Raw genomic sequence first — 27,794 nt, 5'->3', positions numbered from 1 at the left:
GAGAGGATGGACCATGGGGGGAGAGTGATCAGATATAACACATTTTCTTTTTTACTTCTTGCAAGGGGCTGGGATTGGATGGCCTGCCCAGGACCATAGGGCCAGGTGGATTCTGGGCCTAAGGGGTGGTATGGGGGCTCAGGGCCTCTTGGCCCCAGAACCAGGGATCTGTCTGCTGCGCCACTCAGCTACCCTACAGCAGAGTCAGAGTGAAAGGAGAGAGAAAATATAGTACATGGTAGTGGAGAAATAAGAAAGGAGGGAGCTGTGATCAACAATGGCAATGTTGGGAAAATATGGAAGTAACTTTTGTGATGGACTTATCATAAAGAATGTGATCCACCCGTGACAGAGTTGTTGGTGTTGGAACAAAGACTGAAGCACATTTTTTGTTATTATTATTTTGGGGAAGGGTGCAGGGCAAGTGGGGCTGGGTGGCCTGACTGGGGTCACATAGCAGGGTGATCTTTGGGTGTCTGGGGCTGGATTTGGACCCAGGTGCTCCTGGCTCAAGGGCCAATGCTCTGCCACCCAGCCAACCCTACTATTATTACTATTTTATTTTATTTTGGGTCTTTTTTTTTCTTCTTTTTGGTTTTTGCAGGGCAGTGGGGATCAGGTGGCTTGCATGTCACATGGCTGGGTGATTGTTGGGTTTATGAGGCTGGATATGGACTTGGGTGCTCGTGGCTCCAGGGCTGGTGCTTCGTCCATTGTGCCACCTGGCCATACCTACAATTATTACTATTATTCTTTTTAATTTTAATTTTTTTCTCTCCCCTTTACTTTTTTTGCCCAAGCAAGTCTATCTACATTCATGGGGGGAGGGGTATTTTGTTTACTTGTAAATAAGAATATTTTATTAATGTAAAAAAAATTTGTACAAAATGAGAATAAAAAATAAATTAAAAAAATAAAATGAAAAGAGAAAAGAAAAAAAGGGGGGGTAGTCATTGGATTGACATCTAATGAAGGTCTCTTGTGGAGTGTTTCAGAGGTCTTTGGCCCAGTTTTCTTCCACATTTTCATCAACAATAGCAATTCACATTTCTGTATTGCTTGAAGCACCTTTCTCGTGATCCTGAGCCAAACAGTACAAGTATCATCATTATACACATTTTACAGATAAAGAAATCAGCAAATACTCAAGAGAGTTGAAGGGATTTTCCCAGAATTGTACAAAGTCAAATCTCAAACCCAAGTCCTCCTCTTGAAGCTAGTCACATCATGTGACTACCCAACTTCAATAAAGGCATGCTTATTATATTTGTAGACAATTTGGAAGGGATAATTAATGCAGTGGATTATTAGTTTCCCAGTTGATCTCCCTGTTTTGATATCTCCTTTCTCTAGCCTCAATATTTCTACCAAGTAACCTTCCTAAAAACACAGATCTAGATACGATACTCCCCCACTGTCCCAAGAATCTTTAGTGGTTCCCTGTAGTATAAAATAAAAGTCTTCATCTTGACATTCAAAATCCTTATAATTTGATTCTAGATTACTTTTCCAGATTTTGTTCACATTACTCTTTTTCATACACTCTATGTTCCAACTAAACTGGCCTATTTACTATTCCCTGAAATCATCTTGTCAATTCCCACCATTGTACTGTTACATGAGATTCAATCTTTTAAAAAGGGGAGCAGGACGGAAAAGGATTGTTGTTGTTCAATTGTTTTCAGTCATGTCCAACTCTTCATGATCCCTTTGGGGGTTTTCCTGACAAAAAAATGGAGTAGCCTGACATTTCCTTCTTTTCATTTTATAGATGAGGAAACTGAGAGTAAATGATTTGGCTAATGTCCCACAACTAGTAACTATCTAAGACTAGATTTGAACTCACATCTCTCCTGACTTTAGGCTAGGCACTCTATCCACAGCACTACCTAGCTGCCCCAACAATAAGAGTAACTCACTGAAGCTCTCAGTAACTACATTGGAACCATAAGAATATAAAATTTAGAGCTGCCATTGGTCAAAAAGCTAAAGCTAAAAGGTACTCTATAGACCATCTGGTTCAACTTCCTCTTATTTGATAGTTGAAGAAACTAAAGAACAGAGAGGACAAGTGATTTGTCCATGGCTTTGCAGGTAATAAAGGGGCAGAGTCAGGATCAAACCCTCCCTTATGTACCATGCTGTGCCTAGTCCAAGCTCCTCAATTGCAATTTGAGAAAACTAGAGAATTCAAAGGAGAGAGGACAATGATATTTGTCCTTTGTTTTTGAAAAAGACCATGACAACAGGGAGGTGATGCCATGACAAGCACATGAATTGGATTTGAGTGGGGGAATATGGTGCTAAGTCACCAGCCTCATTTTTTCTTCCAGAGTCATCTGAGTCCAGGATGACTGGAGATGACCCTGGATGCAAAGCATTCAAGGTTAAGCGACTTGCCTGAGGTCCACACAGCTAGTAAGTGTCAAGTGTCTGAGACTGGATTCAAACTCCTGACTCCAAGGCCAGTGCTCTAGCCACTGAGTCACCTAGACACCTAGTTCCCAAGAATGGTAAGGACTACCCTTTCCACTATATCATAGTGCCTGGTAAAGAAGGGAACAAATATTTATCTAGCCTATTATGTGTCAGGCACTCTGCTAAGCATATACTTTTACAAAAGGTTCTCATGGAATACTGTTGTGCTATAAGAAATTACCTTTCATGAACTGATGCAAAGTGAAGTGAGCATACAGAAAAACATAGTAAAAGCAATACTGAATGATCAACTAAATGACAGCTATTCCCAGCAATCCAATGATCCAAGACAATTTTGAGAAATTTATGATAAAAATGCTGTACACCTCTAGAGAAAAAAATGATGGAGTTGAAATACAGATAGAAGCATACTTTTTTAAAATTTATTTTTATTAAAGATATTATTTGAGTTTTACAATTTTCCCCCAATCTTGCTTCCCTCCCCCCCCAACAGAAAGCACTCTGTCAGTCTTTACTTTGTTTCCATGTTGTACCTTGATCCAAATTGGGTGTGATGAGAGAGAAATTATATCCTTAAAGAGAAGAGAAGTCTAAGAGGTGACAAGATCAGACAATAAGATATCTATTTTTTTTCTAAATTAAAGGGAATAGTCCTTGCACTTTGTTCAAACTCCACGGCTCCTTATCTGGATACAGATGGTACTCTCCTTTGCAGACAGCCCAAAATTGTTCCTGATTGTTGCACTGATGGAATGAGCAAGTCCTTCAAGGTTGAACATAACTCCCATGTTGCTGTTAGGGTGTACAGTGTTTTTCTGGTTCTGCTCATCTCACTCAGCATCAGTTCATGCAAATCCCTCCAGGCTTCCCTGAATTCCCATCCCTCCTGGTTTCTAATAGAACAATAATATTCCATGAGATACATATATCACAGTTTGCTAAGCCATTCCCCAGTTGAAGGACATTTACTTTATTTCCAATTATTTGCCACCACAAACAGGGCTGCTATGAATATTTTTGTACAAGTGATGTTTTTACCCTTTTTCATCTTCTCTTCAGGGTATAGACCCAGTAGTGGTATTGCTGGGTCAAAGGGTATGCACATTTTTGTTGCCCTTTGGGCATAGTTACAAATAGCTCTCCAGAAGGGTTGGATGAGTTCACAGCTCCACCAACAGTGTAATAGTGTCCCAGATTTCCCACATCCCTTCCAACAATGATCATTATCCTTCCTGGTCATACTGGTCAATCTGAGAGGTGTGAGGTGGTACCTCAGAGAAGCTTTAATTTGAAGCATACTTTTTTTTAACTTAATTTTTCTTGGTAGTTTACTTTTTTGATCTATATTTTCTTTCACAACATAACTAATATGGAAATATGTTTTGTATGACTGTACATGTATACTCTATATCAAATTGTTTCCCTTCACTAAGAAGATAGGAGGAAGGTTATTACAGGCATGGACTACTGTATATTTAAGGATATAGAAATGTGAGATAGACTGTTGTGTGAGGAACTGCAAGAGGCTTGATTCAGTTTGGTTGAAGAGGACATGGCAGCATATAAACATGAAAACTGCTTCATCACCAACATTTGATATGAAAATTCAGCAGAAGTAAACAGCTGTTTTAAACAATTATTTTTAAAAATGAGTTAAGCATCCAAAGTTTATAAATTTTCCTCTTCCTGGCTCACAGAAGGGTTAAGGGAACAGGAACTCCCCCTCTCTATCAGAGCCATATGGAAGAACTTTAATACCTGCAGCAACTCCCAGAAATGGGGAAGCAGCTAATATAGTAGACAGCATGTTAGGCTTGGCAATAAAAAAGACCTACATTCAAATTCCATCTCAGAAATTATGTGAAATAGCTCTGTATCCTTGGGCAAGTAACTTAACCTCATCTATAAAATGAAGGGATATAAGCTAGAAGCATTCCCATTAAGATCAGGGGTGAAACAAGGATGCCCAATATCAACACCATTATTCAATATTGTATTAGAAACAACTTTATCAATAAGAGAAAATAAAGAAATTGAAGGATCTAGAATTGGTAAAGAAAAATGAAACTCTCACTCTTTGCAGATAATATGATGGTTACCTAGAAAACCCTAAAAACTACTGGAAACAATTAACTTTAGCAAAGTATATAAAATAAACCCACATAAATTCTCAGCATTTCTATATATCACTAACAAGATACAACAGAAAGAGATAGAAAAATTCCATTTAAAATAATTTCAGTTAATATAAAATACTTGGAGTCTACCTGCCAAGGCAGGCTCGGAAACTCTATAAGAATAATTATAAAACACTTTTCACACAAATAAAATGAGATCCAAATAACTGGACAAATATCAAATGCTCATAGGTAGACCGAGCTAATATAATAAAAATGACAATTCTACCTAAATTAAGTTACTTATGTAATGCCATACCAATCAAACTTTCAAAAAGTTACTTTAGGGAACTAGGGGAAAAAATAGTAAATAAATTCATATGGAGGTCATATAAAGGTCAAGAATATCAAAGTAATTAATTGAAAAAAATGTAAGGATGGCTAGGTGGCACAGTGGATAGAGCACTGGCCCTGAAGTCAGGAGTACCTGAGTTCAAATCTTGTCTCAGACCTAGCTGTGTGGCCTTGGGCAAGCCACTTAACCCCATTGCCTTACAAAAAAAAATGTACAAGAAAGTGACCTGGTCATATCAGATCTAAAATTATGTTGTAAAGCATCAGTCATCAAAACTGTCTGGTATTGGCTAAGAAACAGAGTGGTGGATCAATGGAATAAATTAGGTGCAAAAGAGACAGCAGCAAAACTCATTTACTGTTTGATAAACCCAAAGATTCCAGCTTCTGGGATAAGAACATACACTTTGATTAAAAACTTCTGGGAAAACTAGAAGATAGTATAACAGAAACTAGGAATAGACCAACATCTCACACTTTATACTAAGATTAGAGCAAAATTAATTTAGGATTTAGACATAAAAGATGATAAATCAATTAGGAGAACAAAGAATAGTTTACCTGTCAAATCTATGGAAAGGGAAACCGCAATTTATAACCATAGAAGTGATAGAGTGCAAAAAATAAACTGGATAATTTTGGTTACATTAAATTAAAAGTTTTGCACAAACAAAACCACCACAACCAAGATTAAAAGAAATGTAGTAGATTGGGAAACAATTTTTACAAGTATTTCTAACAAAGAACTCATTTCTAACATATATGGAGAACCGAGTCAAACTTATAAAAAACCAAGTCATTCCCCAATTGATAAATGGTCAAAGGATGTGGAAAGGCAATTCTCAGACAAAGAAATCAAAGCTATCTATGGTCAGATGAAAAATTCCTCTAAATCATTACTGATTAGAGAAATGAAAATCAAAGCATCTCTGAGGTATTATTTCACATTTCTCAGGCCAATATGATTAGAAAAGATCCTGATCAATGTTGGAGGGGATATGGGAAAACTGGGACACTAATGCATTGTTGGTAGAATTGTGAATTGATCCAACCTCTCTGGAGAGCAATTTGAAATTATGCCCAAAGAACAATAAAAATGCGCATACCCTTTGATCCAGCAATGCTTCTTATTGGGTCTGTATCCTGAAGTAATCATGAAAAAGGGTAGGGGCACCTAGGTGGTGCAGTGAATAGACCACCATCCCTGGAGTCAGGAAGACCTGAGTTCAAATTCATCTCAGACACTTAATAATTACCTAACTGTGTGACCTCGGGCAAATCATTTAACCTCATTGCCTTAAATAAATAAAATTAAATTTTGGGTAAAACTTCCACATGTACAAAAATATTCATAGTAACTCTTTTCATAGTGACAAAGAATTGGAAATTGAGGGGGTACCCATCAACTGGGGAATGACTGAACAGATTGTAGTATATTTATATGATGGAACTTTATTTTTCTGTAAGAATTCATGAGGGATGGGATTTCAGAAAAGCCTGAAAAGATTTGCATGAATTGATGCTGAGTGAAATGAGCAGAACCAGAACATTATACACACTAACAACAATATGGGGTAATGATCAGCCATAACAGACTTGTTCATTTCAGCAGTAAAAAGACAATTTTAAAAGAGTTGTATTGGAAAAAATACCATCCATATCCAGAGAAGTAATTGTGGTATTTAAAGGAATTGTGGAATTTAAATGAAGACCAAAGTTTATTACCTTTAATTTTTAAAGATTATCTTATATATTATGTATTATGTAATTTTGTTATCTATAATATTTTCTTTTTCCATTTCGATCTGATTCTTCTCACACAACATATTCAATTTCAAACTATGTTTAGCATGGCAAAGCCTATATTAGATTGTTTTCTATAGGGGACAGGGGAAAGGGAAGGGAGGGAGGGAGAAAAAATGTAAAATTCAAAGCCTTGCAAAACAAAAAATGATTGGCAAAAACTATCATTGTATGTAGTTGAAAATATAAATAAAATATTTATTAGAAAGAAAAAATTTTAAAAATAAAATAATAAAATAAAATAAAGTGGTTAGACAGTAGCCTCTAAAATCTCTTCGAGTTCTTAATCTATGATCCTATAACTTTATATAACCATGCCTGAGACAAGGATGCCCTCATTTAAAGGGGAGCCTCATAACACTGGAATAAAGGAAAGAAATTCCTCCAGGCTTCTGGTAATTTCCATTTTAACCATTTACTCTTACTACCTTGATTCAAAACTATTGTTTTCTTGCTGAAGCAGTAAAGATGCTCTCAGCACCCTTTGAATTTAGTGCATTGGGCAAAGCTCTTTCCCACTCCATCCCAACTATCAAGGAAGGAAGCCCAGTAAATTTACCCCACCTGGCAAGCCCCAAGAGTGGGAAGAGGAATAGAGCTTGATATGATTTTGTAAAGCTTTTGGATCAATATAAAGTATAGGCACAAGGAAAAATGTGTCTGGAGGAGACTGGAAAATAGGCCATAGGACTGAATTCCTTCATGACTCAACCCAGTGTGAATAACTAAAAATCTTTTGAGAAAGAGGACAACCAAGAAAACTTTTGTATGGTCAGGAGGCTTTCAGAACCATAATTAGGAGGGAATTCAGAATTATCTTTAGAGTAGGGGAATACAAGGTTGGTCCTGCAATTCAGCCAAATAGTAAGGAACTCAGAAATATTTCCCATCTGCCATTTGCTGATCTAAGGACTATGCCTTGAGAAATAGTTTTTCCTTTAAAAAAGGCTTACTATCGCCACCTGCTGGTAAACTCAGAGAACTAGACTCAGGGTGACAAACTCTACAGGTCTGACAACTCTCAGTATTTTTAACAAGCTATGATGGGTCCGTTTTGTTTTCTTTGAGTTTATAAGTAGGAATGGTTACAAAATTATGAACATATGATAGAATAAGGTTCCCAGCTTTAATCGATGGGGTCAAAAAGTCAGATATAAGGGAAATATCCTCAAGCATAACTAGGACCTTCATATTATATGAAAGCATTTTGATAATTTAGTGCAATGCAATTTTCTGTTATACTGTTGTTCCATGATTTATAGCCAATTTAGTAGCACCTAGAAAATGCTATTTTAAAATATGGGCTTTTAGATAATAGAAAATATTTACAGCAATACTTTTTTGTGGTAGCAAAGAAGTGGAAATAAAGCAGATGGTCATTATTTGGGAAAGAGCTAAACAAGTTGTAGTTATTGAATGTAAGAAAATACTTTATTAAAAGATGCAACTAAATCCTCATAGGCATGCTGCATATTTCCATGGACCAGAACCAATTACTTGGAAATAGTGGATAGAGAGCACTGAGCTTAAAATCAGGAAGACTTATCTTCCTGAGTTCAAATCCATTCTCAGATACAATGCGTACTAACTGTATGACTCTGGACAAGTCACTTAACCCTTTTTGTCTTACTTCCTAATCTATAAAATGAGCTGGAGAAGGAAATGTCAAGCTACTCCAATATCTTTGCCTTAAAAAAACCCAAAATGGACCACAAAGAGTCAGACACAACTGGAAAAGACTAAATAAGAATCAATTGTTATATTTTATATAATTGTACCTTTGAATAGCATGAATTTAAATATATTCAACCATTTCCCTGAGATTCAATGACAGCTAGGTTATGCAGCCAATAGCTCACTGGTCTTAAATCAGGAAGACCTGAGTTAAACCCTGACCTCAGTTACCTACTTATTGCATGACCCTAAGCAAGTTAGTTAACTTCTGGGTGCCTCAGAATCTTGAATGTAAATTCAAATGTAAAATGGGGGGTCATGAAAGTCTTACATGAACTGATACAAAATCAAAAGAACTAGAAAAACAATAAATAAATTACTACAATGATGTTAATACAAAGAATAAAAACGAAACAATTAAAACTTAATGTTGTCAAATTCTAAGGAGGAAGTTTGACCCTAAAGAAATGCTATAAGAAACTATTTCATCTATATCATTTCAGACCTGGGAAACTAGAAGTGTGAAATACTACATAAATTGTCATACTTTTTCCAATGTTGGTTAGTTTTACCGAAATGTTTTTCTTCTCTTTTTTAAATTCTTTGTTATGAAGGATTGATCTTTTGGAGAAAACAGGTTACATTGGGAAAAACAGGTGATATAAAAATAAAAGATATCCATAAAAATTCACTTTTAAATGCTTTTTTCATGGCAGAAAGCAGACTGGAATCACTGAAAATATTATATAATTTCTTTGATACTGTTCAATCTGCACTCTTCTTTAATTCTAGGCCAACCTTATTGTATTTATATATATATATATATATATAAAGATATTTATGTTGCCGCTTGCATGTGATTATCAACCTGTGACAAATCACAATTCAGAGACCCGGGAATGCAGGTTTGGAAAGGAAAATAGAGATTTATTAAAAGAAGTTAAAACACAAAAGAAAGTCTTCCTCATAGAGTACTTAAAAGGATCAAATGGAATAACATGAGTAAAATTATTCTGAAAAAATATAAAATGCCACACACAGATTAACATTTTTATTATCAAATATTGTATGTGTTGGGACAGGAATGAAAATGTAAATCAAGTGAGGAAGCTGATCAACAGGAAAACATGCCTATTTGAAGGAGTACAAATGTGAATGAAAGTACCCAAGTATAGAGGCAGGGGATTGGAGTATAAGAATGTGAATGAAAGTACCCAAGAAAAAGTAATAACATGTGAATGAAGGTACCCAAGTATAAAGGTAGAGAATCAGGTTTTGAGAAAGGAAGGAGAATGATTTGGAGCCATTAGACAATAGTCACCAGGTCTAGATAGTGTGATAAATCTGGATGGAGTACCTTTCAAAAAAGGAAAAGTTGTTGAGGCACAGATCTAGGGGAAGGGTCTGGAAGTGTTCATTTCTTAAACATGCCTCCTCCTCCTGGTCAGTGTGTCAGTAAAGTGCATTCAGTACTGAAGAAAGTGATTAGGGATTAAGAGTCATCTGGGAAAAGTTAGGTTTCTGTGATTATAAGAATAAGATTGAGATAGGTAAAGCTTTACATGCCTAATGGATACCAGGCACTATTTCTAAACTGGGCATACAAATAGATGTAAATAAGATAATCCCTACCTTCAAGACCAAGGGGAAGAGTATAGGTTAAGAAGAACTGGAAAAGGGGCGGCTAGGTGGCATAGCGGATAAAGCACCGGCCCTGCAGTCAGGAGTACCTGGGTTCAAATCCGGTCTCAGACGCTTAATAATTACCTAGCTGTGTGGCCTTGGGCAAGGCATTTAACCCCATTTGCCTTGCAAAAAAAAAAACCTAAGAAGAACTGGAAAGAAGAGGCTACTGATAAAGAGGTGAAGTTCAGAGAGTGAGGTGAAGTATGACGTGAAGTCCAAGTGATCATGGGGTCTCTCATGAAATAATAGTCCAATCTGGAACTCAGTAATCAGGAGAGCACAAAGGTATCACCAGAGTGAGAAGATAACTGGCAGAGACATAGAGAAGTTTAGAAAATGAACAGAACCAATTGAGACAGGAGTATGAAAGGAGGAAGTCTAATGTGTAGAGTAGTTGTTAATAATATAAGATTCCAGAGAACAATGGAAGCTGAGAACAAGGAAAGGGTGAAGGAAATGGACCTGAATCTAAGGGATAAGTAGTCAGAGAAGGGATCCTCCAATAGGGAACTTGTTGCTCTCTTATCATGGTTATTGTGAATGTGGTTAGGGCAACAGATTGTCATGCCCTACCTAGTAGCTTTGGCAATGTTAATTAGATTAGGGATTAATATTTTGTCCAATACTGTTTCCTTTTTTTCTTCTTTGAAAGAACTCTTAATCATTATTAATCTTCACTAATATGACATTCATAGTCAAAAACTATGAAAGCACTAGTTAAATAATTCAAGTACCATAGATTCTTTTTTTTTTTAGGTTTTTGCAAGGCAAATGGGATTAAGTGGCTTGCCCAAGGCCACACAGCTAGGTAATTATTAAGCGTCTGAGACCCGATTTGAACCCAGGTACTCCTGACTCCAGGGCCGGTGCTTTATCCACTGTATCACCTAGCCACCTCTGAGTACCATAGATTCTTGTCAATATTGTGATCAGTAAATTAACTCAGAAAGTACCCCTCTCAAGATCACACATCAAATTTAATGCCATAGGAAAGATTCAGATTCTGAATTTGTGAGAATGAGTTCACAGTTCCATATTTGTTATACTGGGAAATATCACTACTGTAATACTATGACTCATTGAATAAACTCATCATCCTATAACCCTATTAAAATTTCAAGAGAATATCTATTGAATTTCCCTCATCAATCAATCAAATAGTATTTAACAGACTCCCTCTTGCTCCAGAGACTGTTCCTCCTTGGTAATGAGTTAAGTTCCCTGGTTACAGACTGTTATGTTGTTGTTATAATAGAATATTATTTTCCTAGGGAAAAAAAAAAAGAATGTGACTCCTTTAACGGCTAATTTAAAACCAAGGAGTGACTTTTGGAGCGGGGTAGGGTGGGGGATGGGGCAGAGGGGGTAAAAATAAAGTACATTAATTTAGTTAAGAAGGATTTGATTCACTTGGTTCTACTTTGGTGAATGTTAAGGATTTTATGTAAGATTCTATTTCCCCCTTTAAAAGTTTTTGTTGATATAATTTAAAGAAAAGAGGAGTCATACAATTGTGTCCAAAAAATAAAATTACATACACTTCAGTCCTCATTATCCCTGATCTCCTGTATGTTGTTCCTTCACTTGCCAGCTCTAGGCTCTAGCTATCTCTTCTCCTTTCAAAGATAAATTGAAAAAATTACTAGGATGATAATAAACAATACACTACTTTAAATTAAATATATTTCTCTAATCTAAAGGAAGAGGAAGTCATCTAGAAACAAGGGGGGGGGCATACTATGTAGAACAAGGAAAGGACCACCATGAAAAAGAGATAGAAAAGAAGATACACTAAAAGTGAAGAGGGTGGGGTGGGATGAAGCCAAGATGGACTCGGTTGAGTTCCCCCCCCACTCCAAATACCTTTAAATAATAACTCTATAAAAAAAAATAATGACTCTAAACAAATTCTAGAGCAGTAAAATTCACAAAAAGACTGAATGAAACAATTTTCTAAGTAGCTTGTAAGATCTGGGGGAAAAGGTCAGTTGCATTATAGTGAGAGAGGAAAGAGGAACACAGAGCAGAGCAGGAGTGGGGGGCAGGCTCATCCCCCCACCAGAATGAAGCAGAGCCAGTAATACAGGAACAGACTGTGGGGTGACTGGGTCAGTGGAAGTGGTGGTCATTTTTAGACTTCTCTGCTCTGAGATTGCCAAGGACAATTTGGAAGGTCAGTAGAAAAAGTCTGCCATTGAGAGTAAAGTACAGTCCAGCACAGACCTTAACAGCACCAAGGCAGACCTTGGGAGTCATCGAATCAGCAATGGAAGCTTTTTCTGGAGCTTTCAGCCCAGGAATGATAAGGGGATCAGAAGGAGATTACAGGTGTCTCTTTATTATCTCTGAGGCAGGACTCTGTTGCTTTATCCATACTCAGATCTGGGTCTCAATCTTGGGTTCTAATACTGGGAAAATGATCAGAAGCACAACAGAGCTTGTGGTCACCCATAGACCAGGAGAGTAGTACAAACCTTTCCTTAAATCATAAGATCTTGGAAGAACTGAAAACTTGCAGATCCCTAAAAGTATCTCTGAAAACAGCTGCAAAAAATCCCCAAAAGCTTAGGGCAATACACCTTTCTCTCTATCCTACCTTAACAAAGAATTAAAATAGGCTGGAAAAATGAGCAAACAATAGAAGAAAAATCTGACTTGGATGATAATATAGGGATGATCAAAGCACACACTGAGAAGGAAACAAAGTCGACCCTACATCCAAAACCTCCAAGAAAAATATGAATTGCTCTCAGGCCAAGGAAAAACTCAAAAAGGATTTTGAAAATCAAACAAGGGAGGTAGAAGAAAATTTGGGAAAAGAAATGAGAATGATATGGGAAAATTATTAAAACTTAGTGAAGCTTAGTGAAAATACAGAAAAATAGGGAAATAGAAACATCTCATCAAAAAAACAACTGATGTGGAAAACAGACTTAGAAAAGATAATTTAAAAATTATTGGAATACCTGAAAGTCATTCAGGAAAAGAGCCTTGACATCATTTTCAAAGAATTGCTACAGGAAAAAATATTACAGACTGTTATGTTGTTGTTATAATAGAATATTATTTTCCTAGGGAAAAAAAAAAGAATGTGACTCCTTTAACGGCTAATTTAAAAATACAGAAAAAATAACTTCTCAAAAAGTAGCAAGATGGTGCAGTGGACAGAGCACCAACCCTGGAGTCAGAAGGACCTGAGTTCAAATCTGGCCTCAGACACTGAAATACTTAAGCTGTGTGACCTTGAGCAAGTCACATAACCCATTGCCTTGCAAAACAAACAAAAACAAACAAACAAATGGAAAAGGAAGTTCAAAAAGCCAGAATTGGTCAAATGGAAAAGGAGATACAAAAACTCACTGAAGAAAATAATTTCTTTAAATATAGAATTGAGCAAAGGGTATTTGAAACTTTGTGGGAAACAAAAAAATTAAACCAAAAGAATGGAAAAACTAGAAAAATATGAAATATCTCATTAGAAAAACAACTGACCTGGAAAATAGATCAAGAAAAGATAATTTTAAAATTATAAGACTGTTAGAAAGTCATGACCAAAAAGAGAGTATAGACATCATTTTTTAAGAAATTATTGGGGTAGCTTGGTAGCTCAGTGGATAGAGCACCAGCCCTGGAGTCAGGAGCACCTGAGTTCAAATCCAGCCTCAGACACTTAATAATTACCTAGCTGTGAGACCTTGGGCAAGCCACTTAACCCCACTACCTTGCAAAAACCTAAAAAGAAGAAAAAAGAAAAAAAGAAATTATCAAGGAAAACTGACTTGAGGGTAAAATAGAAATTCAAAGAATTCACTGCTGTCCTCCTGAAAGAGATACTAAAATGAAAACTGATAGGAATATTATAGCCAAATTTCAGAGCTCCCAGATCAAGGAGTAAATATTAAAAGCAACCAAAAATAAATAATTCAATTATCATTGAGCCATAATTAGGAAAACACACGATTTAGCAGCTTCTACCTTAAAGGATTATATAGCTTAGAATATGATATTCTTGAAGGCAAAAGGGCTTGAATTACAACCAAGAATTCAACTAGGTTCTGGGGGCAGGTGGCATTTTGGGCCGCCAGGTCACCCCCATCACCTTCGGCCATGCCCGGAGTCAGGTGTGCGCCCAGTTGAGTGGGCAGGCGGGGAGGAGGGTGCAGGCCTCACCTGCCTCACGTGCCCCCAGCCCACCCCTGCCCGGGCGGCCCCGGCCCAACATGTTAGACAGAGCTCCATGGGACATACTGGTGGCCAACGCCACAGGCACCAACCCCAACGTGGGGCCCGGTTCCTACCAGGTGTCATTCCTGCCAGGAGTCTTTCCCGAAGCACTGCACCTCAGATGGCTACACACCATTTCTTTCTTTGGCAGTCCAAGAAAGTGCTCTTGCTACCCCTTTCACTGAGGATGTCCCAGGACCTGCTCACTACAACATTGAAAAGATAAAGCACAATATAAAGGAAGGCCTGAGTCTGAAAAACAGAGAAGCACGTTTTAAGAAACATATTTCAGATAATCCAGGACCTGGAACCTATAGTAAGTCTGAATAGAAACATCTCATCAAAAAAACAACTGATGTGGAAAACAGACTTAGAAAAGATAATTTAAAAATTATTGGAATACCTGAAAGTCATTCAGGAAAAGAGCCTTGACATCATTTTCAAAGAATTGCTACAGGAAAATTGCCCTGATATTCTAGAAGCAGAGGGCAAAATAGAAATGGAGAGAATCTGCCGATCCCTCCCGAGAAAGAGATCCCAAAAAACTAACCCCTAGGAATATTATAGCCAAATTCCAGAACTCCCAAGTCAAAGAGAAAATATTACAAGCAGCCAGAAGGACACAGTTAAAATATCGTGGAGCTGCAGTAAGGATCACAAAGGACTTAGCAGCAACTACATTAAAAGCTCATAGGGCTTGGAATATAATATACCAGAAGGCAAAAGAGTTTAGAATGCAACCGAGAATCAACTACCCAGCAAAAATGAATGTCCTCTTCCAGGGAAAAAGATGGACTTTCAATGAACCAGGGGAATTTCAAATGTTCCTGTTGGAATGGCCAGAGCTGAACAGAAGGTTTGATCTTCAGATACAGGACTCAGGTGAAGCATAGAGAGTGGAGGAGAGGGGGGAAAATAAGAGGGACTTAATGATGAATTGCACGTATTCCTGCATAGAAAAATGACACTGATCATACTCATATGAACCTTCTCAGTTAATAGAGCAGGTAGAGGGAGCTTTTATAGTTGAAGCACAGGAAAAAGCTGAATTTGAAGATAAAATATGGTGTAAAAATGGAGTCAATAGAAAAAAAGGGAAATGTGATGGGAGAAAGAAAAAGGAGAGGGGGAATAGGCCAAGATATCTCATATAATAAGTTTTTTCTTTATTACAATGAGCTATTTCAATGATATGGAAGGCAGAAGGCAAGGGGGAATGAGGGAATCTTTGCTCTCATCAGAGGTGGCTAGGAGAGGAAACAGCATATATACTCAATGGGGTATAGACATCTGGAGTAAGAAGGAGGGGGGGAGCAGGGAGAAGGGGTGGGGATGTGAATAAAGGAGGAGAGGATGGACCATGGGGGGAGAGTGGTCAGATATAACACATTTTCTTTTTTACTTCTTGCAAGGGGCTGAGATTGAATGGCCTGTCCGGGACCATAGGGCCAGGTGGATGCTGGGCCTAAGGGGTGGGGGGTGGGGCTCAGGGCCTCTTGGCCCCAGGACCAGGGATTTGTCTGCTGCGCCACTCAGATACCCTACAGCAGAGTCAGAGTGAAAGAAGAGAGAAAATATAGTACATGGCAGTGGAAAAATATGAAAGGAGGGAGTTGCAATCAGCAATGGCAACAGTAGAAAAATATGGAAGTAACTTTTGCAATGGACTTACCATAAAGAATGTGATCCACCCACGACAGAGTTGTTGGTGTTGGAACAAAGACTGAAGAACATTTTTTATTATTATTATTGGGGGAGGTGCAGGGCAAATGGGGCTGGGTGGCCTGCCTGGAGCCGCATAGCAGGATGATCATTGGGTGTCTGAGGCCAGATTTGGACCCGGGTGCTCCTGGCTCAAGGGCCAATGCTCTGTCTGCCACCCAGCCACCCTTACTATTATTACTATTTTATTTTATTTTGGGTCTTTTTTTTTCTTTTTTTTTTGGTTTTTGCAGGGCAGTGGGGTTGGAGTGGCTTGCATGTCACACGGCTGGGTGATTATTGGGTATATGGGGCTGGATATGGGCTCAGGTGCTCCTGGCTCCAGGGCTGGGGCTCCGTCCATTGTGCCACCTGGCCATACCTACAGTTATTACTATTATTTTTTTTAATTTTAATTTTTCTCTTTCTCCCCTTTATTGCTCAAGTGAGTCTATATTTTGTGCGGGGAGGGGTATTCTGTTTACTCTTAAACAAGAATATTTTATTAATGTATAAAAAACATTATTTATACAAAAAGAGAATAAATAAATATTAAAACAAACAAACAAAAAAGAAATGATGAACTCCAGGATGCTCTCAGTAAAACCTAGAAAGACTTACATAAATAGATGCAATGGGAAATGTATTAAAAACGAAGTAACTGCAATATTGTAGGTGGATTAGCTGTAAATGACTTATATATTCTCAGCAATACTGTGACCCAAAACAACTCTGAAGGACTTGTGATAAAGAATACTATCAGGGCAGCTAGGTGACTCAGTGGATAGAGCATTGACCCTGAAGTAAGGAGGACCTTAATTCAAATTTGACCTCAGATGTTTAATAATTGCCTAGCTGTGTGACCTTGGGCAAGGCATGTAACCCCATTGCCTTAAATAAATAATTTTTTTCCAAGTATACTATCTATCCCCAAAGACAGGGATGATGGTATTTGAATACAAATTGAAGCTTATAGTTTCCTTACTTTATTTTTCTTGAGGTTTCTCTTTTTGGGGGGTGGGGGAGGGGCTATGTTTACTTTCACATGGCTACTAAAGTTTTGTATGACTATACATTTTTAATTTATATCAAACAACTTGGTGGGGGAGGGGGGAGTGGGGAGAAGGGAGAGAGTTCAGAACTCAAAGTTTTAAAAATGAAAGTTAAAACTTGTTTTTAACATGTAACTGGGGAAAAATAAAAGAAATTACTAAAAAAAAAAGTGAAGAGGGGGAGAAAGTGGGGAGAGGAAACCTGAGGAAGTAAGAAAAAGAGAGTCTGAAGGCCAGAGATAAGTCAATTCTTTCTACCTTCCTTAGACCAGGGAGAGTCCTGTTCCACTATAATCTCTAAACTCTACTCTTTTCAGTTCTTATCAACAAATGTTTACTTCTTCTCTCCATTTAGTTTTGCCAGTAAAACTCCTCAAAAGTTTTACTTACCTGTTCAAAGAAGCTCTGTTTGTGGTGGCAAAGAAATGTAAACTGAGGGAATGTCCATCAATTGGGGAATGGCTTAATAAACTGTGGTGTATGTATGTGATGGAACACTATTGTTCTAATAGAAACTAGGAAGGATGGGAATTCAGGGAAGCCTGGAGGGATTTTCATGAACTGATGCTGAGTGAGATGAGTAGAACCAGAAGAACACTGTATACCCTAATAGCAACATGGAAGTGATGATCAACCTTAATGGACTTGCTCATAACAACAGGGCAATAATCAAGCATAATTTTGGGATATCTGTGATGGAGAATGCCATCTGTATCCTGAGAAATAATTATGTAGTTTGAACAAAGACCAAAGATTATTACCTTTAATTTTTAAAAAATGTTATCTTATTATGTAATTCTGCTATTATCACATACTATATGTTTCTTCCTTAAGGATATGATTTCTCTCTCATCACATTCAACTTAGATCAGTGCATACTATGGGAATGGTGTAAAGACTAACAAACTACCTTTTGGGGAGGGAGGAAGGAGGGAAGGAAGATTGGGGGGAAATTGAAAAATTCAAAATAAATAAAACCTTTCTAAAATTAAAAAAAAAGTTTTACTTACCAAAGTGAAGTAAAGCAACTCTACTCACAAGAAAATAGATTTAGAATGGGAGAGCACAATCCCCTCATTTTATAGATAAGGAATCCTGAGGATCTGAAAGGTGAGTGACTTACTTGCCCGGGGTAACACAGCTATTATATATTTGAGGAAAGACTAAAAGAATTCTTCCTGACTGCAAACCCAATGCCCTAAACTCTATGTCATGATGCTAGGTGAAAGAGTGAATAGAGTCAGGAATACTTAGAGTCAGGAAGACTTTACTTCAATCACTGCTTTAATATTTACTATCTGTTAAAAAACTAATGGATATTTAGTGCAGATTGAAGCATATTTTTTTCCATGGTTTTTTCCCTTTTGGTCTGTTTCTTCTTTCACAACTGAGCAATATAGAAATATATATTTACAAGATTACATATAGGTAACCTATTTCAAATTAATTACCATTTTAGGAAGAAGGAAGACAAGAGGAGAGAGGAAGGGAGAAAAATTTGGAATACAAAATCTTGTAAAAATGTATACTAATGGGGGCAGCTAGGTGGCACAGTGAACAGAGCCCCTGCCCTGGAGTCAGGAGTACCTGAGTTAAAATCCAGTCTCAGACACTTAATAATTACCTAGTTGTGTGGCCTTGGGCAAGCCACTTAACCCCATTTGCCTTACAAAATCCTAAAAAAAAAAAAAAAAAAAAAAAAAAGTATATGAATGTATGGCCTATATTGGATTGCTTTCTAACAGGGGTAGAGGAGAGGGAAGGGGAAAATTAATTGTTAAAAACTACCATTCCATGTAGTTGGAAAAATAAATAAAATATTTAATTTTTAAAGTGTATGCTAAAAATTCTCTTTAAAAATAATTGGGAAGTTGTTTTTGGTTTTTAGCAATAAAGCAGCATGGACTGAGAATGCACTGAAAAAAAATAATTGGGAAAAATAAAAGACCATTAAAATATTTACTATCTGAACAAATCACTTAACTTCTTTCTGATTTCCTTTCTTGTAAAATGGGAATAATAACAGTATCTACCTTATAGGGTCATTGGGAGATTTATATGAGACAAATTCTAAAGTGCTTTACAAACCTTTAAAACACTACATAAACAATAATAATAATAATAATGTTATTGTTGTTATTATTATTATTGTTGTTATTGTTGTTATTATCATTATTATTATCATTATTATTATTATTATTATTATTATTATTATTATTATTATTATTATTATTATATCTCCAACTTCAGCCTCCCAGTGCTGTCAGACTGGTTTCCCCTTACCTATCAGTTACAATAGCAGACCTGCTCTATCAGTTTACCCCTATTTCCATAGTATCCCAGCCAAACCCCACCTGTCTTTCACCTACTTACTCTATCCCCAACCTAAGCTCCTCATAAGCCAGGATCCAAAGTGATGGTTCCACTAACTCTTTTTCCTGGTCCCTCCACACCCTACCCCACCCTGCACAACTCCATCTTCAAAACCTCCTGCTAGCAACTTATCTCTGACAAGCTGCTTGGCCATCTGTCCCTGACTCTGGTAGGGGAATTCTTACAGTGAGGTACTGAAGCAAACAGTCAGAACCTGTGTCAAACCAGGTGATCTCTCTTTCCAGTGTGAGCAGGATTCAATCTGTCCATCTTAACAGTTGGAATCCAGGTCTGAGTGATAATTTTAGAAAACATGTTATAGGCTGGATAAAATTAAGGTTGAGAGTCAAGTTTTAACCTTTGGAACAGAACATTCCTCACTACCCAATCTAATCAAAGAATCAGCCAGTGCTGATTATGTTAAAAGTACAGGTTTTGTGTATATTTTAGGAGGAGACATTGAATTCAATTCAATTCAACATTTATTAAACAAGGCAAGGCACTGTGCTAAAACCTGATGGATACCAATACAAAAAAGAGATTCTTTACCCTCAAGAAGCTATCAATGAGTTTATATTCTACTAATGACCACTTGTTCAGCTGTGCTCAACTCTTTGTGATCCTGTTTGGAATTTTCTTGGAAAAATTACTGAAGTGGTTTGCCTTTCATTCTCCAACTCATTTCAAAAATAAGGAAACCTGTTTGGGGTTAAGTGACTTGCTCAGCATCACACAAATAAGTGCCTGAGACCACATTTGAACTCAGAAAGATGAACCAGCACTCCAACCATTTTGTGCCACCTAAAAAAAAAAAAACCTAAGAAATTTGTTTCGAAAGGAAAAGATTAAAAAGAATTAGGACAGGAGTACCTGAGTTTAAATCTTACCTCAGACACTTAATAATTACCTAGCTCTGTGTGGCCTTGGGCAAGCCACTTAACCCCACTGCCTTGCAAAAAAAAAAAAAAGGAATTAGGACAAGAGTTCTCACCAAGAAATGGGACAAAACAAATTTGGTTTGTTTTATATACAGACAAACACACTTGTATGAATGTATATATGTATATGTATGTACATACATATACATATATATTGAGAGAGAGAGAGAGAGAGAGAGAGAGAGAGAGAGAGAGAGATTAACATAATTAGCTTTTAAAAGCATTCTTCTGAGAAGGGATCCAATGATTACACCAGACTGCCAAAAAGGTCTATGACACAGAAAAGGTAAACAACTATTTCTCTAAATCTTGCTTTTGTTCCTGTTGTTTCTCAACCCTGGAATACCCTTTCTCCCTTCCTTCACTAGTTCAATTCCTACTCATACTTAAAAATTCAGTTCAAATGCCCCCTCCTCTGTGAAGCCTTATCTAATAAGGCTTCTAAGGAAACATATCTTCCTCCTCAGATATCAGTCACATAGTACTTAATCTGTATCTTTCTATAGTATGTTTACTATTATGTGTTTAACTATGTATTTGTTTCACATCCACACATCCACTAGATAGATAATTTACCTGAGGCTCCTTCCCCAGTACTTTAAAGCAACTGTATTCCCCACATAATAGTCATTTAACAGATCTTTGTTATAAAACCCTGCCTTGGCCCTAAAGAGGAAATTAGGATTCTGGAGATGAATGCCCACTGGCTAGGGAGAAATCTATCCAAAATTACTCTTCTCTGCCCACTCAGAGCTGGTCCTGGAGCAGAAAGAATGTACAGGAGCCCAAGAGCAAAAGCCTTGGGTGGGGGTGGGGGAAGGAAGAAGGTTCAGTTACACTGTGCTCAGTCATTCATCAGGCTAACTCCTAGATTCATGATGCCCACTCCTCTCGAAAGCTATTTCCCAGAGGCTGCACTCCAGTTCCCCCCTCCTTCTGGGCTTGTTTGCCCTTCCTTTGCTCCCCAGGACTTCTCTCAGCTTTCCCTCCCTTTAGCCTGGAAGGGGCTAACTTATCAGTTAAAGTCAGGCTATGCCTGTCATGGAAGGGGTGGGGAGGAGGCAGGAAAAAGATAAAAGAGGGGTATGCTAGGGAGTTGCTAAGCATATATTCATCTCTTGTCTCTTCACTTTGTGGGGCCAAGAGAAGATGGTACTTCTATTAAATGAATGTTATTTTTGAAATAACATCAAAGAAAAACACAAGATGCAATTTCACCCTACTCCTGATCTCAGATCATAAATACAATCAATGCTATGACATAATGAGGCACCATGATATACTATAAACTATAAAATATAGGATAAAGGATAGAATACTGAACTTGAGATCAGAAACACCTTTTTTTGAATCCCACTGTTAAAAACTTCCAAGCTGTGTAACTGAGCAACTGATGTGAAGCCTCTAAGCCTGTTTCCTCACCCCTAAAACGAAGAAATTAGTCTCAATGACCTCTAAGAGATCTTAGAGCTATAACTCTATAATCTTATGATCCTATGACATTGGAGTACTGCAATTAAGAAAGGATATATACTTTTGGGGTCTTCTGGGAACAGAGGAATTTGTCCCAACAATCTGCTTTTTTTTTTCTTACTAGAAATGTCCTCTGGGGTTCAACCTGAACAGAAACTGGCTCAATTTCTAACAAAATCCTTGAACAGCCTTGTCAGTTCTAAAGAGCACCCTCTCTCGGGACTGAATATACGGAAAGAGAAGGGTCTGGAACCAAACCAGAATACCAGAAACACTCTTTAAGATTACTTGAATACCAAAAGAGTCAAAAAGCCTGCAAGTTTTACGTGAAGGATAAACTCTGAGCAGAAGTAAAGACATCTGGAATAGGACAGGGATTCCTCTACCACTCAATATTGCTTTTGGGATATGGCTTTTAGTGAAGTTAGTTGGGCAGGACTCTATCAGAAAGTAGCAAACCTATTTCCTAGTATTCCAAACCCTTATCAGTTAATGCCCAATCAATATGCTAACTTACTGAGTGAAACCCACAAGATAAATGCCCAGGAAGCAGGAAAAAGAAACAGATAGTGGAGGTCGAAGACAGCTAAAGCTATTGCTTGTATCCTTTTGCCAAGATTTTCCCTCCCTTGTGGTAGCTAGACTGGAGAGAGAATCCCTTCCCAAAACCTATCTAACCACTTTGAAGTGTTAGACTGCATGTCAGGAGTCATCTCATAGCTCCACATTTTTGTGGATGGTGTGTGGGATAAAAATTCACTTAAAAAAAATATAGACACTACTCTGAGCAAAAACAAAGAAAGTTTATTTTGGCTTTTCTTGAGAAAAAGGCATACTCCAAGTCTCACAAAGGTAGTGAAGATCAAGGAACTGCCCCAAACTGACAGTCAAACAAGATTATAAGGCCTAACTCGAACCCCTCCTCCTTCCTATTGTCCCTCTCTGTCCTCATTGGTTAGTCTTCAGACTTACATTTTACTTGTGAAAATCTACCCCAGCAACAAGAATGAAAGGTTTTCATAAAATATTACCTCACCATCCAGAGGGTGAGAATAACCTTCAGGATTATAACTATCTTATTGAAGTAACAGCCTACTTATCACCAAACATGGGGACTCTTATGAGCTTCATTAGAATGCAAGGTTTTTCTCATGGGAACAGTCTATTGTTCTCCCACTTAAGATAGTTTTATCATCAAATAGGTGACTAACTAAAAATACAAGGTCTCTCTGGAAAAAGTCCACTATTTCCCCCCTAACAGAATTGAGAGGGTGCCTGGCTTAGAATGCAAGGTTTCTCTCCCTCTTTCTTCTAAAAATAGTCTAAGAGTATTAGTCTGTCTTTGTTTTAATGATTTTTAACCCTGAGAGGACTTCAGTAGGAATGTTAACTCTTAAAAGGGAATATCCCACTCAATGGGGAGGCGAATCACTGGCACAAGTAATTTCCTATATGAAGAGATATTATTGCCTACATGACCCCACCTGGCTTTGACCACTTGTTGAGATTCCAAAGAAATCTCTCTATATCCCAGGTCTTTTAATTGCCAAACATTTGTGTGCCTATTATGTACACAATCAAAGCAAATCACTATAATTCCATTGGAACTTTAAATTACTTTGGGACTGCAGATTTCATTAATTCATTGTTCCACCAAACAATCATTTATCAATGATTTAAATCATTTATTAAGTCAAGCACAGGGCTGACAGCTTGAGGATTCAAATATAACCAGACAATATAGTCCTCACCCTCAGGGAGTTTATCTTCTAAAGAAGGAAGAGACACATATCTGAGATGGGTGGGAGAACAAAGGAAAATGGCCAGTCAAGAGAAAAAAAAGTCAAGTCCAAAGAATGTCCCTGAGGTGAAGTATGGAATAAGTCCTTGCTAGGGAAGTCACCAATGAGGAGGAGATCATCACCAATAAGGAGAGGGTAGGATCCAGGGTAAAAGCTGCCCACACATACAAATACAAAAACACTGTGATTGAAATGCAAAACTTAAGCTCTTCATCTTCCAAATCCAATATTCTTTCCAAAGTTTATTCCATCTGGGACAAGAGATAAAAAACTTGCTTTACTTACCTCATCAGGTGTTGTAAGGAAATCTTTTTATGAAATGCAAAGTACTAGATAAATATTGAGCTGTTATTTTTAGAAACCAGACCTGTAAGGCAGGCAGAACAAGGATTATTTTCAACCTTCATTATGGCCCCCAATAGCTCTGGTGTGGGTCTGGACATGAATTTCTGAGAGTCAGGTTGGGTAGACAAACATCCAAACAGGAAAGGTTGGGAAGTGAAAATCTACCAACCTTATTTTTTGGAAACTCAGACTTTTTATAGCAAAAACTTATCTCAGGAATGACCAGCTAAAGGAGACCCAGTTTTACAATTTCCTGGGTAAATTTACAGTATTTGTTCTTAGAAACCTGCATACTTCTCTATCAAAGAAACCTTTTACAACCACCTCTAGAGCCACAGATTATCCTAGGTCAGGGTTTACTGGTGAGCTAATGGATCCATACAATGACCAATAATCCATACATACCTTTGATGAAGAAGATCAACAAGGCTATGTGAATATCCCACCCTGGGGCTGGTCCTCTACACTTCCTTGTATGTATTGGCTTGCTTCAGGTCTCATTCTCTGACTCCAAAATCAGACTTCTTTTCACTATACTGTGCAAATAAAATAAGAATGGAACATCTTTTGTAAGTGTTATGTACCCAAAGGGCAACAAAAATGTGCATACCCTTTGATCCAGCAATACCACTATTGAGTCTATACACTGAAGAGATGATGAAAAAGGGTAAAAACATCACTTGTACGAAAAATATTCATAGCAGCCCTGCTTGTGATGGCAAAGAATTGGAAATCAAGTAAATGTCCTTCAATTGGGGAATGACTTAGCAAACTGTGGTATATGTATGTCATGGAACACTATTGTCCTATTAGAAACGGGGGGGGGGGGGGGGGGGGCGGGCGGCGCCTAGGTGTCCTAGTGGATAAGGCACCGGCCCTGGAGTCAGGAGTACCTGGTTCAAATGCTGTCTCAAAAACACTTAATAATTGCCTTGGACAAGCCACTTAACCCCATTTGCCTTGCAAAAAAAAAAACAAACCTAAAAAAAAGAAAAAGGAGGGACAGGAATTCAGGAAAGCCTGGAGGGATTTGCATGAACTGATGCTGAGTGAGATGAGCAGAACCAGAAAAATACTGTACATCCTAACTGCAACATGGGGTGATGATCAACCTTGATGGACTTGCTCATTCCATCAGTGCAACAACCAGGGACAATTTTGGGCTGTCTGTGATGGAGAATACCATCTGTGTCCAGAGAAACAACTATGGAGTTTGAACAAAGATCAAGGACTATTAACTTAAATTTAGGAAAAAAGAACATATCTTATTGTCTGATCTTGCTGTCTCTTATGTTTCCTTCTTTAAAGATATGATTTCTCTCTCATCATTCAATTTGGATCAGTGTATAAAACAATGTAAAGACTGGCAAATTGCCTTCTGTGGGGGGGGGAGTAAGATTAGGGGGAAAATTGTAAAACTCAAAATAAGTAATTTAAAAAGTGTGATGTAAACAGAAGCTATTGCTATTACTCCTTTTCAAGGAAATTTCCTTCTTTTGGAATACTAATTACACAAATTGTTTATTTTCTCTTGGTCTATAAAACAAAGTAAGTTAGGTGATGTTTGTCCTTTGTTCTTGAAGAAGATCATAACATCTGGGAGGCAAGGGCAAGAATTGGATTTGGGTGAGGGGGTGCTGTGCAAAGTCACAAAGTCTCCTCCAGGGCTATCTGGGTCCAGTGGGATTGAATATGAATCAGGATGACTGGATGGGAGGCAATCAGGGTTAAGTGATTTGTCCAAGGTCACACAGCTAGTGTCCAGTATCTCAGGCCAGAATCCAACTCCTGACTCCAAGATCAGTTCTCTTTTCACTACATCATTTAACTACAGGCAGAGTGGGGGTGGTACAATGGATAGAGCAGTTGTGTGACCCTGGACAAGTCACAACACTCTAAGACTCAGTTTTTCTCATCTATAAAATTGAAGGTAGGGGCGGCTAGGTGGCGTAGTGGATAAAAGCCCCGGCCCTGGAGTCAGGAGTACCTGGGTTCAAATCCGATCTCAGGCACTTAATAATTACCTAGCTGCGTGGCCTTGCCCGTTTGCCTTGCAAAAACCTAAAAAAAAAGAAAAAAATTGAAGGTAATACAACACCTGCCTAACATGAGTTCAAATCGTGACTCTGCGTGGTTTACTAGCTATATCACCCTAGACAAGTCCTCTTGGACTCTTATTTCCTCATCTGTAAAATGGGCACCATAATGGTATCTATTTACAAGGATTATTGTAAGGATCAAATGAGATCATAATTGTAAATTACTTAACAAGTATATGTATTATAGAAATATGATAACTATGTGTAAAATAGGGATCTTTCCCAAGGTTGTTGTGAGAATCAACGGAAATATTTTTAAAGCACTTTGCATAGTTCCTGACACAAAATAAGTGCTAAGTAAGCAGTGGTCCTGGCCCTGGCCCTGCGCCTGCTCAGGGGCTGGACTAGCTGAGCTAACTCAGTTGGGACCGTGGCCTCTTCAGGGTCAGGGCATCCCCGTGAGTCAATTCCGTCCATTAATACAAAGCAGCAGCTGCTGGGTGAGCTCGTCCGGGGAATGAGAAGTCGCCCCGGCGCCCCCGGCGCCCCCGGCGCCCCCGGCCTCCCCGGCGGCCCGGCCCCTCCTCGGGGAGAGGTCGCGGGAAAGCGCCGGGCGGAGCGCGGGCCGGCACCAGCAGGGGGCGGCCGCGAGAAGCCGAGGCTCCGCGCCATTCCTAGGGCGCGGGCGGAGGAGGCGGGGCCGGCACCCTGAGGCGCTGCGGCCGCACGGCGACGCGCCGGGAGCATGTGGCGGCCCAGGCTGGCGGCGCTGGCGCCCGCGGCCCCGCGCAGGCCTTGCCCAGCCGGGCCGCGCACCCTGCCGCCGCTGGCCGGGCCCGCGGGGTCCGGGCTCCGCAGCCTCCCGGCCCAGGCGGGGCCCCCGGCGCTGGGGGCAGGGCCGAGAGCTGGGGCTTCTGGGACTCCGGGGCCGCTGGTGAGCATTTACCTCCGGGGCGGGGCCGGGGGCGGGGCCTGAGGGATCGTGCGAGAGGGCGGGGCCGGGGAGCGGAAGGGGCGTGGCCTGCGGGGTGGGGCGGGGCCGGAAGTGGGCGGGCGTTCTTCGGTCCTAATCCGGGGAGCGGAGGGGGAGGAGCCCCGCTCCTTTCCTAACTCTGAGGTCCCGCTGCGCCTTCGCCCATCCACACCCTTGTCCTCCAGGTCCTGGCGTGCTCTGGCCTCCCCTCCAGGCTTGGGTGGGATTAAGCGGATTTTGTGTTTCTAAGTTTATGTTTGTTGACTGACTTAATATTTATATCGCGATTTAAGCTTGCAAAAGCGCTTTACAGATATAATAACAATGCTTGTATCGTGTTTCCTGTGTTTCCTCTTGGGGGGGACGGACAGGGAAGGATAGGTAGGATTCTATTATTATCTCCATTTTACACATGAGGACACTGAGGCAGGTTAAGGGACTTGCCCAAGGTCACCCAGCTAGTTCAGTGCCTGACTTCGGATCTTGCAAGGTTGTCCACTGGACCACCCCAGTTGCCTTGGGCTGTTTTATTTTTTTCTCTTGCTTCTACAAAGCCTGGCACCTATTCTCAATAAATTCTGAATTATTGATTGATTGGGTCTCAGTTTCCTTCAAAGAGAGGATTAAAATAAATCATCTCTAAAGTCAGTACTTTTTTAGCTCTAATATTCCATGAGTATAAAATTCTTCAGCTGCATGATTTTTAAGTCATTAATTCAGCTTTTCTTCTGGACAAATTAATCATAGTTCTGGGATTATTTTCTAGGCCTTTTATAGATCTTTAATCATTACAACTTGGAA

General features: G+C 38.9%; 1 protein-coding gene and 1 long non-coding RNA gene across 3 annotated transcripts in view; one reads left to right on the top strand and one right to left on the bottom strand.

Moving 5' to 3' along the window:
* Positions 1-953: 953 nt before the first annotated feature.
* LOC141496886 (uncharacterized) lies at positions 954-26,792 on the bottom strand. Of its 2 annotated transcripts, XR_012471187.1 has the most exons (4): positions 26,006-26,792; positions 24,387-24,517; positions 14,372-14,503; positions 954-1,081 (listed from the first exon to the last, which is right to left on the bottom strand). It is a non-coding gene; the product is annotated as an uncharacterized LOC141496886 (long non-coding RNA). The 2 variants fall into 2 exon arrangements; XR_012471188.1 differs by lacking the exons at positions 954-1,081; positions 14,372-14,503 and adding an exon at positions 23,404-23,887.
* FXN (frataxin) overlaps positions 26,751-27,794 on the top strand; it is a 30,530-nt gene continuing 29,486 nt past the window's right edge. Inside the window, exon 1 of the mRNA XM_074199461.1 lies at positions 26,751-26,954. Within this exon, the coding sequence (XP_074055562.1) occupies positions 26,766-26,954 (189 nt within the window). The 5' untranslated portion in view covers positions 26,751-26,765. The remainder of the gene's footprint in view (positions 26,955-27,794) is intronic.

This window comes from Macrotis lagotis, chromosome X (genome assembly GCF_037893015.1).
Source record: "Macrotis lagotis isolate mMagLag1 chromosome X, bilby.v1.9.chrom.fasta, whole genome shotgun sequence".
NCBI classification, from domain to species: Eukaryota; Metazoa; Chordata; class Mammalia; order Peramelemorphia; family Peramelidae; genus Macrotis; species Macrotis lagotis.
The sequence above is the reverse complement of the archived record's forward strand: the minus strand, read 5'-3'. Positions and strand labels throughout refer to the sequence as shown.